The following is a 19,578-nucleotide window of genomic DNA, read 5'->3' on the forward strand; positions in this document are numbered from 1 at the left end:
TGTATTCCCACTTTGTGCTCCCTGTGGACACACACACACTCGCTCTGTCATCACTGCAGGGTCTACAGGCTCCCGCTCAGCTGGCCACAGTCAGCCCGCTTTCTCATTACACTAATGTCAGAAGCATGTAAAGACATCATTAGCTTCAAATGCCTCTAGTGTGTTAAGAAAATAATCCTTTCCTGATGGGATTATTAAGAAACTGTGTGACAGGAGAGTTTAGTCATACAACTAACAAACTAATTGTGTGACTAGAGAAACATGGATTCTACAAATGCTATTCATATGAAATATTTATGGATATTTGAGGTAAACGTGGATATAAAGCTACTTCATCAAATATGAGACAAATTGTTATAGAGCTTTCATCAGCTCATCAAATATGTACACCAAGCAAACTCTTATCAGGAAAATCATTCTCCCTCTGAGCAAAATAAGTTTTAAACCCACAGTATGGGGGACTCTGACACCTGCTGTGATGGTATTTCTGAGGAAGAAACTTTATCTGAGTCTTTTTATGGCAGACGGCTCCCATGAGCGGGAATAGTCACTTCCTGTCACAACAATCCATCATTGTTTTGGTTATGACAACAGTCCCTCTGTCATCCTATGGCTACTCATCCATCACTGACAGACACTTAAAGGCACAAGCGAGGGAAAAAAAAAGGTGGCAATCTTTTCAATGTCATTGTTCCAATGTCATTCTGAAAGTTAACAGGAAATAATGGAGATTAAATTTCAAACTAATTAAATTTATACTGAGAACTTTCATTCATATTGTGGATGGGCAGGAACGCTGGACTCAGGAGTCTACAGTTAGAGTTAAACAGTGCTTACATGCTGATGTTTAGCAGGTATAATGTTTACCATGGTCACCATTGGCTCTGTGTACACCTGGTATTAATATGTACCTTGACTGGTTGGATCACCCACACCTAATGTGTCGGAATGCTCAGACCACATTCGAAGGTGGTCTGGGCCACATATGACCACATTCTTTCAGCACTGTGTACGCTAACATGTCCAAGGTCACACTGAAGGGCCACAACTCAGCTGACGTCCTCTGTGTAAACCAAAGTACAGAACTCTTTCGCAATAAAAAAAACATTGCCAGTATGTCAGACATCTTGGGTGATCTGGTTTGCCTGGAACACGCCAAAGAATTGGCATGTATTGTTTTAATTCAATCAGGACCACTTGAGTCAAACAAAACCTCATTTCCATTTGTATTATGCTGCAGTATTATCTGCCCTTCCATGCGTCTAAATGGAGAGCCTAACGCAGGCAGAGCAAACCTCCCTGCCCTTCCATGCGAGGAGAGCAGCAGCAAAGACCCACCAGGCACAGAACAGAGCAGCATCAATGACAAACAGAAACAACATTGATAAGTCAGACGCAGCATGAAAAGGAGGAGCTGGGGTGGAGGCGTGTTGCAAAGTGGCTTGCAGAGGAAACAGATACACAAAGTGTTGCGTTTGAAATAAAGGCATGAGGCACTAACTTTATCAAGGCAAATGTATGTAAAAATATAAAAATACAGAGGGAATAATTAATAATGTCCCATAATTTTTGCGTTTTTACTTTATCGTGGTAACATCCTTATTGGAAATATCAAAGAGTCTGGGCTGTTGGTGAGGAACAGTTGTCCACGGCACCAGCTTGCTCTGTGTTCCTACTGGTCAAAGTGATGGCTGTGACAGGAGAAGTCGTAAACGACAAAAGGAAAACCAAACATGCTAGACTTTCTGTCACGACATTGTGAGGTGTCCCAGACGTGGCGTCGTCATCGTCTACTATGACACACTACACGAGATGAAACAATGGATAATTGTGTAGGACACTCATTCTTTCACGATCTGAGCCAACATTGTACAATGCTGCATCAGGCTGTAAATTGGCTGATAATTTTTAGTGTGAACCAGGCATTAGGTATGCATGATAATATCGGTACATCATCAGCCAATATCAGCATTAAAAATAAGAATCAGCCAACATGCTTTTTCTTATTTTGCACAATGAATAAATATTACATACACTGAAAAGTATTGCATTTCATGTCTCCATCTGCTGGTTGGCCATCAGTAAGAGTATGTATACATAATATGATGTTGATTCCACTACAGAAGAGACTGGTGATCACTAAGCTGAGCTGTTCTATATCGGCGAAAAATCCAACATCGTGCATCCCTACCGACTAAAGCCTGCTTGAAAGGTTGCCAGATTACACTGCACATTTTTGGCACATCTGTGACATCATAATTACAATATTTACGAAAATGAAAGCTAAAAAAGCTGAAGACAACGTAAATGTAACTGACTCTGACTTTACTATTGACTATTATTCATCAAGCTACCATCAATTCATCATTATGCATCTAAGTTAATTTAATTTCAATTATGTTTTACTGTATAAAGGTTGTGTTTAGACTGAGATAAATACTACACTGGCTCTTGTGTATGGATGCAATATAGTTTTACAGAGCTAAATGTCAGAGTGTATGGGAAACAAATCAGCAACTTTATCTATATTTCATGAATAACGGATTGAAGGCCTTGGCGCACTGGTAAGATTTAAAAAGTAATTCCCTGAACTGTTGAATCATTTTAAAAAAGCCTTTCGGTGTTTTATGAGTGGGCACACACAGCACATTCCCACATGAATCAGTGTAATCAGTCAATTATAAAGCTAAATACTTCTGCTTCTGTGTCTGTCTCACACTTATAAACTCTAAAACGTATAAAACTTTCCACAGAAATATTCACACGGCAAATGGAAACAACAAGTCTCCGAAGCTGACTCTTAACTACAGAAATTCCAGTGTTCAGGTTCAAGCATTTACATAATGCTACTCATGCGCACTGACCAAGCCTTTAACCTTAAACTGTTAAAAAAAAGACTCTAATGATAGCAGTGGTTAATGACGTATCTAGCTGGAGTAATGACCTGAGGTAATGATCCTGCTGCTGATGAGACATTTAATGGCTAATAAACGTGCTCCGCTAACACTACTAAGGCTAGGTGATAGTGATAAGGCCTTGAATAATGAGTGAGTGACTTGGCATGGAGTTACCAAAGAGTCAGCATGTGTAATCACTCATGTTTTCTGCTTTCTACTATTCTAGCAAGCCAAGAAGATTATAGGGTGTTCTGTAAAATGTATACTGAATTATTTGTACTGCTGTGTAAAGGAAAGGATGATTCAGTGGAAAGAACTGGTGAAGTTTCTACAGAGTCTGATAAGGAATAAAGTTACTGTACCATAAACTCAACCCCATCTGGGAATAAGTTTAAGTAACTTTTGGATGTGTGTGTGTGTGTGTGTGTGTGTGTGTGTGTACTGTGATGCACTATGTACGTCTTTGCAAGGACCAATATGAATTTTAGTTCTTGAGAAAAAGACAGTTTTGTAAAGCGAGGACATTTGAGGAAGTCCTTACTACTTCTTTAGACCTGGTTTTGGAGTTAATATGTTCTAATCAATACATTTATGGGTCATGGATATAATATTTATAATGTGAAAAGTGCTGTTTATAGGGATTAACTCACAAGAGCTGTCAATCATTGTCTATTGTCTATAAGTGCATTCAAATTTCATTCCTTGAGATCCTGTGTCCTCCTATGTGGACATCACATTTTGGGTTTACTTGACCTTATACTGCCATCTTGTTTACTTTAACAAGATGGCAGCCGTCTCTGCCAAGTCAGTCTGCAGCTGATCCTGACACAAAGGTGGACAAGGTTCAAAACCTGATCACATTTAATGGTTGAAGCTTGTTTATTTATGATTAATAATGTTTGTAGTTTGATATGGCAAAGAATTTTTTTTTACAAATTTTAACAACAGGAACAAGATAAATGCTGTTAATTACAAAGTACTCATTTGAAGACATTGGGACTTTATTATGATCTCATTTGAGGACACTAGGACAATGTCTCATTGAGGACATTCTAACTTTATTATTGTCTGATTTGAGGACACTGGGACATAGTCTCGTTGAGGACATTCCATCTTTATTATCGTCTCATTTGAGGACACTGGGATGTAGTCTCATTTGGGGACATTAGGACTTGAAAATATACATATATTTTTTATTTATCTGGTCCTACTAATCCCAAATAGCAAGGAGAAATTTAAAATGCATACCAAATAAAAGTTTGGGTGTCAGGAGGGTATTACTGTATTAATTTTTAATGCTCAAATTTAGCCTATTATCAGTATTTACCTTGTACCTATACCCTGTGCACACAGGCTAATCAGTTGCCAATGACACTATAAGCATGTGGTTGTTATATGTTCTGTCCAATAGAGGGCATTTCAACATTACCAATAAACACTTGGAATCACCAAGAGGTGATAGTAATAAATTAGCTTCGGCAGAAAATAGATAACTTTATCTTGTCAACTTCAATGAACATTTTCAGTCTCACATTGCTTAAATGGTCAGATGCTTTCTGCCATTTCTTATGAGTGCATTCATAAATAGTAATTCGGAGGGCCAGAGAGCACTCTGACACAAACCGAACTGTTTGTGAATTTGGAGTGCTGTTGGAATTAGTTATTCAGAGCACCACAGTCACGAGTGACACAGCAGCAGACTGCAATTCATTTTCAATGGAAGCTGGTGACGTGAAGCTACAAACTGGCACCCAACACTTGTCGTTGCCGATGGGCATGACGAGCTACCAATGATACTTTTTCATGCTTCGGCTGTAACTTTCTTCCTCACCCTGCCATTCACTTCTTGCATGCATGCTCACCATCTATCTCTGGCTGTCAGTGTTCAGGGTTATCAATCGAGTCATCAGCTGTTCTACAGCTAATCTTCAGTCAGCCAATAGCACAACGACACACCTTCTCCACCAGCCTATCATCTCACTACTCTTCTTTTTAAATGTCGTTCTTTTTCTGCCCGCATACCTTTTATGCTGCAGCCGTGCGTACCCTCCACCTCCCCTTTACTGCTTAGCGGATACAGCCTCATTTCGCCTTATCAGTCATCAACCAAAGTCACCAGAGCCACCACCAAAAGTTTTGAGCCATGACTCTTTCTATTCTGGCTCCCAATAACACAACAAGACAACATTTTAAGACTCCTATGTAGCCTACAGCCCTGTCGTGTTTTGCCTCCAGTTAACAAACTGACGCCATTGTGACGTTGGCCCTTAAAGGGTCCATACTGGACTTACATTCACCAGGTAGCTAAATTAACAATATGTCACTGTGGTGTTTACAACTTGTTGTTCTGCCCTAAATGGCCAAAACATCAACTGAAGGATAAGGAATGCACTGTGTTACTGAGATTATTGAACATAAGTATGTCTGTGTGTCCTTACCGTTTTCATGCCCACGATGGACTGCTCAACCTTGGAGACGTAGGTGACGTGGTCTTCGTTGGAGCGTAACTCCCTCAGTTGTATTCTTTCATAGATTCCCACCACCATGTCCCTGGGGATGTCTGCTCCGTCATCCACACCTAAGATGGAAATAGGCTGATTACGCACAAGTGTACACACGTCACAGGGTGGCTGCTGTAATTTTACCAGACATTCCTGGAATACAGAGTGACTGATGTTTTAACAACGGCAGAGAAACCATAGTGTGTCTACTCTGGCTCAAGTACAACAGGGTATGTGTCACTACCAGAGGAAGAGACACACATAAACATGTACATACAACATACAACATGGCTGTATACATATGGGACTGACACACTCTTCTTTGACTTGCAAAGAGTGGAACAAACTTCAATATTCAGAGCTAAAGGGAGCTCTGTCTCTCCTTGTCCATCCTTCTTTGACTTTCTGTCTCTCACTGTCTCCATTAAATAATGACAGAAGGCGAAGTGAGAGGAGGTTAATTGGCGAGTGAAAGGTTAACACCCATAGAAGATTTTCTGTCTGGAACACAGTGCAGTTCAAGGCCGTGGCATTTCGACGCAGGTAGAGCTGCATGTCGTTAGGCTGAAAGGTTGCCCTCGAGATGCTCCCCATTATATCTGCGCAGCTGTACCGCGCTGCGTGGTACATTGAGTTTTCAATGGGGCAGGGTGTGTTTGGAGAAAATGAAGCTGCCACAAGTGATGGCGGTGACAGTGAGGCACCCTGGGACACCGCTGAGACATCGCTGCACATTATGGAGTCAGAGGGAGTGGAGGAGATGTCCAGGGGGAAATGTGTGTAAAGTGTCAGATAAATATGTTGCATTTTCTTCGCTGGATGTCTCTTTATTTCAATCTCTCTGCCAGTTCTCCCACTTACTCCCACTCACCGTGACATAACTGCTTTCTTTTTGGCCACGCTAACAGACACTTTGGTCCAGATTAAAATATCCACACAGCTTTTGGATGGATTGACGTGCAAATTCTTACAGACATGATAAATCCTACAAATTACTTTGGTGATCAAGATGTGATTTGTTGTTTTGAATAAAATCTCTGGACAACTGAATGGACTGCCATGAAATTTGGGACATTTCCCCTGGAGCTATGGACAGACTTCAGTGACTATACATGTGTCACAGCTCAAGTTTCTTAGGTTGTCATGTTGCTTCCTGTTTTACTTTGAAATTCACATCTCCTCTCGTTTCAGATCGCTTCACTTCCTGCCACTGTGTTTTCCCTCCCTTTTGATGACTTCACCTGTGTCTGATTGTCTGTCCCACCCTGATTAGCCTCACCTGTGTCTTGTTATCCTTCCCCTCACCAGAGTATTTAGTGTGTGTCTTGTTTTCTCTCAGTCCCAGTTCGTCTTAGCTCCTTGTGTGTCTAGCGTTCCAGCCTTTTGTTTCCCTGTGTCCTTTTCTTGGTTTTTTGGATTTAGCGTGCTGATTGACTCTGCCTCTGCCTCTGCCTCATCCCTGTTGGATTTGTTTGCCTCCACTGATAGACCATCTGTGTACCAAAACCTACCTTTTGACCAGGAGGCCAACAGACTGTGTTATTTTACCCAAACTCTCTCCAGGGACATGCGTTCCTGAGTTATTTCAATGTTGTCTATGAACATTTTGGGTTTATCTTTGTTTCTGTTTTTTATTTTTGTTACAAAATATCATGAAGTTTGATTTTTCTACATATATATTGAGAGAGAGTTTGTTCATCTGAAACCATTTAGTGTGAATCTTGACTATCACCACCTGCTGGTGAAGAGAGTTATTTCCTCCCATACAGAACGCTCATACTAGTTGGCTGTTGGCCGTAGTCTTTTTGGTGTGTTCATGTGCAACGTTTTGGTCGAGACAGAGGCAACGTCTTCCTTTGTTTCCACTGTAGTAACTTTGGTGATCCCTCAGCTTTTCATGTAGCGCCATCATCAGGTCACATTTTGTACGATACTAACCTGGTTACCTGGTTATGAAATACCTACAAAACTTTACATTCCCAACAGCATCATTGTGTTTAGTGCTTATTAGCAAATTCAAAACTCAAATAATGACCATGGTAAATATTACGCATGCTAAACGTGCTTAACATATTTTCCTTTCCTTTTCCTTTTACTTTATCCTTGTGAGCATGTTAGCATCCATCCATCCATTTTCATCCACTTATCCAAGGCCGGGTCATGGGGGCAGCAGGCCAAGCAAAGCACCCCAGACGTCCCTCTCTCCAGCAACTCTTTCCAGCTCCTCCTGGGGGACCCCAAGGTGTTCCCAGGCCAGATGACATATGTAATCCCTCCAGCGTGTTCTGGGTCTGCCTCTGGGCCTCCTACCAGTGGGACGTGCCCGAAACACCTCCAACAGGAGGCAACCAGGAGGCATCCTGATCAGATGCCCGAACCACCTCAACTGACCCCTTTCAATGCGAAGGAGCAGCGGCTCTACTCCGAGCTCCCTCCGGATGTCCGAGCTCCTCACCCTATCTCCAAGGCTGAGCCCTTGTATCTGTGATCTCATTCTTTTGGTCACTACCCAGAGCTCATGACAATAGGTGAGGGTTGGGATGTAGATGGATCAGTAAATTGAAAGCTTTGCCTTCTGGGTCAGCTCCCTCTTCACCACGATGGTCCAGCGCAGTGCCCACATCATTAAAGAAGCCAAACCGCCGATCCATCTCACGCTCCATTCTACCCTCACTCATGAACAAGACCCCAGGATACTTGAACTCCCTTGCTTGAGGCAGTAGCTATCTCCTATGAGTTGGGATGTTAGCATGCTAACATGCAGCACCAAAGTACAGTCCACAGAGCCACTAGCATGGCTGTAGGCTCACGTTTCACCCATGTTTCTCTTGTAGCTTGAGCTTTGCCTCTTCTCTTTTACTTTCTGCCTCTGCTTTCATCATGCCAAATGTAAAGTTGGCTTGTCATGAGGCCAGTTAATGAACAGAAGCCCACCATAAGGACTTAAAACACAAACTGAGCTCTCTGTGCAGATCTGAGTCCACCCTCTCTATCCAGTAACTGAGACACTACAATTTACATTTTCCAATGAGCTGACATAAAGAATTAATTAATGGTGGAAGCTGGTTTATATTATGTTGGCCCATTGTGCAACAGCTTTGACACTGACGGTCTGTTTTAATTGAGATAATGAATGTTCTATGGTTCTTCATTACTATTGGTTTCTGGTGCATAATTGCATTTCACCTCAGCCTATTAGTTGATTGAGCTATTCTTCTGTCAGTGTGTATGAGAGACGTGAGTGAGGAGAAAAGAGGAGCGAGAGACGGAGAGAATATAAACAAGGAAAGACAGATGAATAAACAGACCAAATGATATTCTGTCCAAGACAAAACAAGATAAGAGAATGGATAGAGAGACGGAGAAAACACAGTAAACCGAACAGAAGACAAATAGAGAGGCCAAGGGAGAGTGGCGTATTTTAATTTGCATAAGATGCCGAAATTGATTTTCCAACTTAATTTAATTGTGGGGAACAGTCTGCATGAATCTATTAAAGCTGTTCTGCATCGACCTCAGCGTTCCCTGATTGATTGCGCAGAGGGAGAGCAAAACTACGAAGCTCGTCACGTCCTCAGCGCTCGGCGAATGAGCATCTGTCTGCACGCTGGAGACAAGAATTACAGGTGCTTTCTGTCGGTGTCGCTATGAGTTGTGAATGTGTAAAGCAAGGCGGGCAGGGATAGAAATGTAACCTTATTTTTATCACCTCTATTTATGCAGGGAGGTTTGATTGAATACGGAGCCGAACTCGGCTGCACACTGACTCACTTTCACTGATTCATCGTCTTTTTTTTAGGATCATTGAGTATTATTGGTTTCTTAAACAACTGGGAAAAACAGTGACAAAACAATTCCTCAAACTTCTCAAACAGCAGTTGTTTATGGTCAGTCATATATATTAGCTATAGGTGAGCACTTTTTGGCATCTTGTGCCATGGAGTGAATTGAAAATGATGGGATTTTTGGGGGGTCTTTCAATTTTCTTCCTGTCTGCTGTGACTTATTCCAGTTTTTGGTGGTATTCATTTAATAAACCAGGTAGTGGTATATAATTAATCACCACCCATGCAGTGAGGGTAAAAGATACCATGTTTGTTTATCATATATAAATATATACTGCCATACTGTGTTTAGTTCTAATTAGTAAATATTTGCTTGCCTGAACGCTTAACTAAGATGAAGAACATCTGCATGTTAGCACGGCTACAGACTAGAGACAGATTTATACTTGTGTGTCAGCTCTATGCAGAGCCTACATCATGGCCTATGCACGTGGCCTGCACCGTTGTGAGCATTTATATTTGTGCGGTGGTGTGTCTGTCACTCTGCAGTTATACCTCCAAAACACTAGTCAGCAGTGGAGGTTTCTGTGAAGTGCTGCAAAGTTTAGTTGATTCAAAACATACATTAAACATGGCAATTTCAAACACAAGTGCACAAATCAGCTTCACTATAACTTGCAGCATTCACAGACAAACACTTGTCTTTATCTGGACACATTTTCCCCAAAAATTCAGCATGCTAATGTTTTTAGCACAAGCCTATGGTATTTTACATTGTATAAATTAGCCTAGTGGCTAGCAGACTTTTCATGTGAAGCCAGGGACAACAGCAACATTTAACAAAGGTAACGTTACAAAATTCAGCTCCATTACAACTCAGAAGATTCACTGACAAAACAACTGTCTTAAACTAAACACGTTTTCCAAACAAATATAACATGCTAACGTTATTAGCACAAGCTTGTGGCATTTTACATTGTATAAATTAGCCTAGCGACAAGTGGAGATTTCCTCTGCTCGTATGAAGCCAGGATAAATCACACACAAGACTCAAGATGCTATTTTGTTGGGGCTTCATCATCTACACAATTTATTGTTTCTTATCTGTGAAATCAAAGTAAATAAAAGCTTTGTTTGCACTGAGAGAAATGGTTTCAGCTTACAAAAATATACAGGAGGTCTGCAGGCCAACAGGGGGTGACTCCACTGGGTGCAAAAAGAAGCCTGAATGTATCCAAGTCTATGAGAAAATGACCTTCTTCTTAAATGCATCACAGCATGATTTTCATTCTATAAATTGGTCCCATTTAGATTAAATGGACGATTAAGCAGGGTATTCCTTAGGGCGTGGTTACCTTGTGATTGACAAGTTGCTACCATGGCAATGTCCCTGGGTGGTCAGCCAGATCCATCCCCTCGCTCCCACAAAGCTCCAACCTCTAGACCAAATATGATCAGTTTTGGCTCCAATAAACCAACATGCTGAACTCAAGGCTTCAAAATGGTAGTCCACAAACTAATGGGTGGTGTGGTTGCTACGTCCACTTCTTTCAAGCACTCTATGGTCTAAATAACTATAAATATATAATTTTAAAAACAGTTCTAGCTTTATGTTCCATGTCTTTGAAGAGAATACAGACACCTTGTGGTTTCTATCAAGCACAAACCACCGTTTACGGAAGGTTATCGTTCTTCAGTGTGGATAATGATTGTTCATGTTATTGGTATAGCTATCATTCTTGGTATAGACGGCCCTTTAGTCTTGTCAAAACTCTTTCCACCCTTTGTTGTTTTGGTCCCTACTTATCCTGTTAACTGATCCCTGCAGATGAAATTATTTTCCCTATGCCTTTATAGAAGAGTTCATATGTCAGGGAGGGCCTCAGTGAGACAGGTACTCCATCACTCAACAAACCATGAGCATACTCTTGGCAATTTTAGCACCCAGCTCATACCAATTTGAGACGATTATGTCAACTAATTATAAAAATACCGCTCACCTCGTAGGTTGCGTATGAAGTCCTCCAACATCATCTTGCGGTCGGGCTTGATGTTTGGACTGTACATGTCGGTGTTGAGCAGAATGATGGCGAAGGCCAGGATGAAGATGGTGTCCGGGTTGTGAAACTGCTGCACCACATCAGGGTTACACATGCAGTAGCGCTGACTGTTGGAGTAAAGGAGAAAGAAGACAGAGAATAAAGTGGAAGGTAAAGAAGGTGGAAAGGAGGCATATTGTCAGAGATGTGGGTCATGACAGAGGAGACAAACACAGGGGAATGAAGGAATGGAACAGGAAGATAGGATGTTAGAATAGGTGAGGCCGGGTTCAAGCAGATGATAAGCACAGAGACAGAGAGATAAATTAGAAAAATATAAGGGACAGGAAAAGGGACAGATGGGACGAAAAGACAAAGATATCGTTATCCTGAGACACTAAAAACATCCTTCAACACTCTACATGCTCATAAAAGCCTTGACACAAGCTGAGCAAGAGAGCGTTGCACAGAAACAAGAGTTATGGCTTTAATTTTGTTCGTGGCTTCATCTGAAGCCGTTTGCTGCCTCTCACCAACAATGAACCTCACAGTGGGTGCTTTGCTGAAACGGTGTCTCTCTTCATAAACACATTTGTCCCACTGGATTGGATGGCTACATGGATCGTGCATTACCCAAGATAATGTCAAACAGACACATGCACCCACGCATAGTATTCCGCGTGAATCCGCTGAGCCATATTTAAACATTCTCCAACATTTATGGGCCTGGTTGCTGGATTTATGCGGGTTGTTATTGTGTCGGAGAGAAGAAATATGAAGTCTGAAATATGAAATCCCCTTACCTAGGCACTTTTCTGCAAAAGACCACGACAGGGGCCAGACACAGTTTGATGTAGCTCCCAAAAAACACCTCTAAATATGAGAGATGGAGAATGGAAATGTCTCTGTGTCATGCAGTTGTGGAAGCCATGAATCTAGCAGATTTGTAGACACCCACTTTGGGTGTTTGCATATGTGTGTGTTTAAGAAAGAGGAGCCCAGAGGAGAGAGATAAATTGTTTCTCTGTCGCTGTGAAGTGCATGGACACTTCCTGGTTAGGGAATGAATAAAACAATAGTACAAGATCTACTGCGTGTGAGTAATCAGAGATGGGAATATACAGAGTAAAAGGAGAATAAGACGGTGCGGTGTGTGTGTGTGTGTGTGTGTGTGTGTGTGTGGGCCCTGTGGGCTTGGTGTTGGCGTGTATACTGTAATCGTTACTTTAATCGGTCATCATTTCCACAGTGGAGTTGTAGCACCGCTTTGCAGACCCACTGAACCGCATGATTGGAATCTAATGTCTCTGTGGGACTGAGTAAAGAAACATATATTGGTATGCATACTGTGGGTCCATACCTTGTCACCCATACGCAGGTTTTAATGTGCTCTCCAACACAGCTTAAAGGGGCAGTGTGAAGAATATAAGAGGAGCTATTGATAGAAACTGAAAATAATATTCTATAAAGCTGATATCATTTTTAGGCTGATGACACACAATTGTACCTCTCTATCACACCAAATGCCTTTGCTTCATGCTCTCGCTGCCTGCCTCACTGACATTAATGTATGAATGGGTAGAAACTCTTTAAAGCTAAATGAGGAAAAAAAATGAGATTCTTTTAATTGGACCCAAAGCAGCAAAAGAAAAAGTGCACTTAACATTTTCCTCGCCAGAGTATTACTTTTAAGTTGCCAGTCACCGCCAGCATTTTTGATCATATTCACTAATCTTTCAAGACCCACAGAATATTTTGTTCTAAGAATATGTAAACAGTATATACGTTAACTAAAGAAGAGACCTTCTGTTTTTAAAACACAAAAAACATTTTATTCTATTTTATTCTGTTTCTTTTTTTTTATCAACACTTGAATTTGTGCATTTTCATTTTTGTCAAAGACAGTCATTTTTAAGTACAAATAAATGTCACATTTACTTTTTTTTTCTCATTTCCTTATGTCAGTGTGGATTGTATAAATGAACATAATATTGCTGATACTAAAATAATATTCTCTTTGAGGTAAAGCGGAACACGTTGTCATCCCACCAAAGTTGTTGATTTAAAAAAAGTTGTGGTGAGAGTTCAGAGTCTGTACACACACACACACACACACACACACACATATATATATATATATATATGTGTGTGTGTGTGTGTGTGTCTGTGTGTGTGTGTGTGTGTCTGTGTGTGTGTGTTCAAAACACAATTTAAAAACCTTCAAAAAAATTTAATCTGGCTTTTACTTGGCAATAATATAACAGTTTTCACTTTTAGTTTGAATAATTGTTTTTTCTACTTTATTTTCTCCCTGCTGTATGTTTTACTTTGTTCTACAGACTATTGTTGACTGTTTTTTTAATAGACACATTTTATTGTTTTATTGTTGTAATTTTCTCATCTTGCAAAACTTTATTTACAGCTGTTCATATTATCCTTTAATTTACTTTCAAAAATACGGAGAGAGCTTGCCATACTAATATCCCAACGCAGATAGTTTTAGTTTAGAGCCATAAAAACAGAAAGCGCTCTTAGCAGTACATTTATGGGACACTTGAAGAACATTTAAAAGTGAAGCAGTGGAGGACCTCGACGATCCAGCTGGAACATAAAGTAAGAGAAAATCTCTGTATGGAGGCGCAAGGTCATTTAAAGTTTTATTAACAAGTGAAACAACTTTAAAACCAGTTATATAGTTCTGAGCCTATCTCAGCTGACACATAGAGACAGACAACCATTCACATTCACACCTACGGACAATTTAGAGTCAACAATTGACCTGCATGTCTTTGGACTGTGGGAGGAAGCTGGAGTACCTGGAGGAAACCCACACTGACATGGGGAGAACAATGCACACTAAGTAATTAAGCAAAGGCAGAATGAACAACATTCAAAGTTGGTTGAAGCCCAGAAATGTCATGAACACAGCAAAATAATAAAATACAAGCAGAGGGCAGGTTCTCTGCAGATACAGACACTGCAAAACACTTGTAGTAGGTCATAAGTGGCAGTTGAGAGGGATTATTTTTTCACGTGTTTACACTTTTTTTCTACTTATTCCGCCTTTAAGCCTTGAAAGATTATTTAAAGGCAGAAGCTAAAGCTTGTTTGTGCATGTGCACCTCTTTTTGTTGTTGTTTTATGTCTTATTAGGGGCGTAATTTCCTACTTTGGTCCCTCTCACTTTGATAGTTTCAGTTTGATTTGCTCACGAAGAGCTCACTAAACCGTGTCCTCCACCTGTCCAACCGCCAAACTCCAGATGGGAGACGCTCCCATCTGGAATGATCAAAATATTAAAATGCTGATTGCCTTCAGTTACAACAGTGCGCCCACAGCATTTAGGCTTTACAGGCAGAAGTGCACTTTTTCTGCTGCTCTGCCCACGTACAAGCTGCCCTTCCTTATCGGTAGAGGTTGTTGGGGCTGTATGCAGGTTGTGGGGAAAACTGCAGACACTACTGAGGGGTGATAAAAAGTTCCCCAGCCACTATGCATTTTTATGTGAAAGAAAAATAATCCAAGACGAACTGATCATCAATCAAAAATAATGCAGTAAAAAAGAGTGCTCTTTGTAGAAGAAATAAAACATTATTTTATTGAGTTTAAAGGTTTGTTTCTGACATTGGAAAAGGTATATTGAATATTTTTGTTTTTTAATAACATAATAATGTTGGGTTAATGCATTGCAATCATGGTCTGTATAAATGAGGAAGAAGTGGACGTAGCCTCCGGCTCTAAAAAGTGAATCAAATGTGGAAGTGCCTGAAACCTGCCTTCTTTCTAATGGCCATTCTAATGGATGTGAAAATGACTCAACCTCTCATTTGATTTATTGCCTCGGTGAACATTTTCTTCCATACAGCATGATGTAATGTTCATTTTGTAAATTATGGCTCAATTTAGAGGAAAATAGACGATGAAGCGGGGTATGCTTTAGGGCGTGGCTACTTTGTGATTGACAAGTCGTCACCGCAGACACTTGTCAGTCAAGACAGAGACGCAGCAATTCATATCCAACGTGTCATCAAAGTCTGGTCACTTCTGGCTCCAAAAATCAAAGATGGTGACAACTAAAATGCCAGACTTGAGGCTTCATGGAGGCTACAGCCACTTCTAGTGGATTGATGGATTGCCCCATCCAGGGTGGGAGAGAGTTACTGCCTCAAGCAAAGGAGGTCAACTACCTCGGGGTCTTGTTCACAAGTGAAGGTAGAATGGAACGTGAGATAGGTCGACGGTTTGGTGCGGCTTCTGCAGTGATGCGGGCGCTGCGCCGGACTGCATGTGAAGAGAGAGCTGAAATGGAAGGTGAAGCTTTCAATATACGGGTCCATCTACGTCCCAACCCTCACCTATGGTCATGAGCTCTGGGTAGTGACTGAAAGAATGAGATCGCGGATACAAGCGGCTGAAATGAGTTTCTTCTGTGAGATGTCTGGCTCAGCCTTGGAGATAGGATGAGGAGCTCGGACATCCAGAGGGAACTCGGAGTAGAGCCGCTGCTCCTTCGCGTTTCCTTCAATATAGGGTTCAAATATGTTCTATGGCTCCAGACAGATCTTTTTATTATTATTTTTGGTCAAAAATGGCTCTTTTGATAGTAAAGGTTGCTGACCACTGGCATACACGAATACCACTTCATGTTATATATCTGCATATACATTAGGGCGATTTATTGTTTTCTTCTGGTGGTCCTTGTCCTTGAAAAGATACAGATTCAGCTTGAATTTGAAGGAGTACATTAAAGGAACAAAACATTTATTGGGGACAAGCTTTCTCAAGTTTAGCTGAGACTCGTAGGTACCCACAGAACCCATTTTAATTCAGATATTTTAAGATCAAAGTTCAAGGACTCTTTTTTTTAAAATGGCCAAGCCAGTTGTTCCTTTGCCAAAATTTAGCCTTAATTTGGAGCATTATTTAGCCACCTTCCTGACAAGCTATGGCAAAATGGTTGGTACCGATGGATGCCTTAGGTTGTCTAGTTTTACATGTTATCACTACCTACAGTAACATCGGCCTCCAATTATTTTTAACAGGGGGCTCATGGTCCCCCTCGCCCCCCACTTTGGGGCACCACTGTACTTTTGGTGAAGAACCTCTGATTGTATTGAGTCCCCCCCCACTTGCATCTGTGCCTTGAGCAGCAGTGCTTTCATGTGCGGCGTATCTCTCACAGTATTTATTTAAGTATGATAATCACAGGGCTGCACACATATGCTTATTCACATCTTAGTGTCTGAAAACAGTGACTCCAGAACACCAGGCAATTATGCCCTTGTCTGTTAATCCTAATGTACTGTTGCACCACGCAGTGAAAAACCTCCATTTACGCTGCTTTCCATCTAAAAGTGCTCAGAAAGACGCGGCAAAAATCACTAACCAGAGAACAAAACACAGGAGGGTGAAACGGCACATGATGCTGCTGCTCAGCGAGTGGATTTGGCAGTCCTCAGATCTGGCACTTGCTGCTGTCTTCCAAACCAATATCGCTTTTGTTACAGATCGCTAAAGATGGTGTAATCCAGCAGTCATTATGTGCTCTGCGAGGACGCGTTTTGGTGCAAGATTATACAAGTTGCATGATCTTTATCTGTGATAGCCGCCACAGAAACTGCAGCCCTTGTGTGTGACTGCAGGGCAAGTAAATAAGGACGTCCTTACACTGTGATGCAGACATGGCAATATAAAGTGAATATATCTGCAGCATTGGGAGCTGGCTCATATTTGCTCATTCATTAGCACACTGACGCAGCAGATACTGAGGCTGCTGGCTGCTTTTCACTTTTCCCCTCTCTTTTTCACTGCTGCTTCAAATCCCCTTCACTTACTTCGGAGATTTCTCTGCTTCTGCATGTGTGTGTGCGTGTGTGTTTGGAGGCATATCAAAGCCCAAGAGCAGGGGAGGCAGGCACAGAGAGGCAGTGGCGGTTACGCAACGCTGGTTATTTATAAACCTTCCTCCCTCTCTCCTTTTCTCCCCTTCCTTCCTTTTTCCCAGTTTGCGCCTCCTCCTCACCCCCATCGTCCTCCCCCTCTCACTCCCGCTCCTGATAACACACGGAGGCATGTCCAAACATTACCAGTGCCAACCTCTCTGCCCACTGACTATGACAATGCCGCCGTTTTTCTCCTCATTGGGCACCTCGACAACTGTGACAGGTGGTTGTTACTCCAGAGGGGCAACGGCAAACAGTTAACACACAGAGCCACAGCTGCACCGCAAATTGTCTCTCTGTCGCAAATTGTGGCGAGAAATTACACGCTCGCTGGCTATTCAGATGGGGATGCATTGTCAACATTTTATTGTAGCCGAGCAGGAGGAAAAAGGAACGTGTGCGTTTGGTGTTGTGAGGCAGTGTGGCTCGACTGCTGAGATCATACGTGTGTTGTCAAGATTCACGCCTGCTTACTCCTTGGAAATAGCTCATGTGTCCGTGTCTCTTTGCGTGCAAGGCTGTCGATTTTGTCTGATTAAATCTAGTCATACGTGCTTGTTTTCATGTTCCCTTCTCGTGTATTTGTCCAGTGGAGCTGTATAGCGCTCCTGGAAAAAAAAAAAAAAAATTCCACAGAAGCCTGAGCTCACATCTCACAAATCACAAGTTCACATCTGTACCTCTCAGCACGGCTTCAAAAGTGGCTGTGGGCATATTTCGTGATCAAAAACTGCACGACAAGTTTGGCCCAGAGGTAACGCTTGAGTGACAGTATTTCATTTTCGCTTTTTACATCAGCTCAAATATCAACACAGCCAGATTTACATTACAGTAGAAAGTAAATGACACCAGGAGGACAAATGAGGAATATTTTGCATAACCCACGAGCTGATAAATATTCATATCCGACTCCTTTAAAGCTGCTATTTTCTCTGCACGATAATGTTTCTGAATATTAATAAATGTGTCGCATGTGGTCAAATCTCTGGTTCTTGCATGTCTGACGGACTGCTCCCCTGTCAAACAGGCGTGGCTAGATGGTAACCCTAGATTTGCTACAAGACTGCAGCCAACATCCCATGCATTATGTTAGCATCCATACAAGATGTTGCTGAATGTAGAAGACATGGAATTAAGGAAGCATACCCACATTTTGTTTTTTGGGAATCTATAAAAATGGCAGCTAAATGTGTTCCTCTTATAACACCTGTGAGAATTCTGCAGGATCAAACCAGACTCTCACTGCAGCTACTGCTTTAATTACCTGAAGGCCTCGATAAGACGTTCCACCTTCTGGGCTTCTCCCTGGACACGAATGTGGGCCTGAAACTTCCTCAGTGCTTCGTCCAGCTCCATGCCTGAGAAGTCCATCTCATCCACCACGCAACTGTTGAGCACAGAGAGGAAAGGATGAGATATTAAGGCAGGGGCAAGAAAATATATCAGAATTTCTAGCAGTATATTAACATGATGGTGGTGGTTGCTCCCTCACTGGTGGCAGGAGTGGATCTACGGATGTACACTCAAGATAAAAGTCCACTCGTCCGCCTCCCAGCCACACCATCACTCTGCTTACTGCAGGTATTAGCCACGCACGGACAACGGGGATAAGACTGGGCCCCGGCTATCTCCTCTGTGCCACAGCTGCCAAGACACACATACACATTCCTATGCACACGTACACGCATACAATCCCTCAGAGCAGAAAATCCTCCTATTACCTGACAACCCCAGCTTAATGACTTTAATTAAAAAAGCAAAATATCCCGTCCAATGAGTTCAGGGGGATAAATACAACGTGGGCAATTTGGAGGTGAATTGAGGTTTTGAAGTGAAAGGTGACTTTGGAAACGAGTTGGGAGGTTTTAAAGTTTCCCTTGCTTTGATGTGAGGTGTTCTGTCGGGGTACAAAGTGGAATGATAATCGAACTATGAAATTAAAGTCTTTTTTTTTTCCAACGCTTGCATCGGCTTTCATGTGGTACTCCAAACCTATCCACACTGGTTGGAGATAATCTTTGCCTCCGTTACTATGAGCCCATTGATGGTCATGGACAGCAGGTTCAAAAGAACGATGACGCTGTTGATCTCAGAATCCTTTAAAAAACACAGTATGTAGTGATCCTTAATACGGGATGTAGTGGTGTCAAGACATCGCCTCCTGCTTCTGATCTTTTCTGTTTGTTGTACTACAGGAAACACTGGAGCACATGCACGTACACACACACACACACACACCACATGAAGATGGATTACTGTGAACAAAGCGAGTTAATGAGGTGAGTACTTGACTGTGACACATGCTGCTCCAGCAGAAAAGAGTCAGACAGCTGAATCTACAGTACTGCCTGACGAACCACGTACCACAACATGAGACCACGGCAAAACCCATGCACAGTAAAAATACCATGAAC

General features: G+C 41.8%; 1 protein-coding gene across 4 annotated transcripts in view; it reads right to left on the bottom strand.

Annotated features, from left to right (window-relative positions):
• Positions 1–19,578, bottom strand: part of iqsec3a (IQ motif and Sec7 domain ArfGEF 3a) — a 172,675-nt gene that overhangs the window by 21,275 nt on the left and 131,822 nt on the right. For all 4 annotated transcript variants that reach the window (XM_049566223.1, XM_049566225.1, XM_049566226.1 and 1 more), the window contains 3 exons: positions 18,429–18,551; positions 11,184–11,350; positions 5,336–5,475 (listed from right to left, as the gene is read on the bottom strand). In XM_049566223.1, the coding sequence (XP_049422180.1) occupies positions 5,336–5,475; positions 11,184–11,350; positions 18,429–18,551 (430 nt within the window). The remainder of the gene's footprint in view (positions 1–5,335; positions 5,476–11,183; positions 11,351–18,428; positions 18,552–19,578) is intronic.

This window comes from Epinephelus fuscoguttatus, linkage group LG22 (genome assembly GCF_011397635.1).
Source record: "Epinephelus fuscoguttatus linkage group LG22, E.fuscoguttatus.final_Chr_v1".
Classification (NCBI taxonomy): domain Eukaryota; kingdom Metazoa; phylum Chordata; class Actinopteri; order Perciformes; family Serranidae; genus Epinephelus; species Epinephelus fuscoguttatus.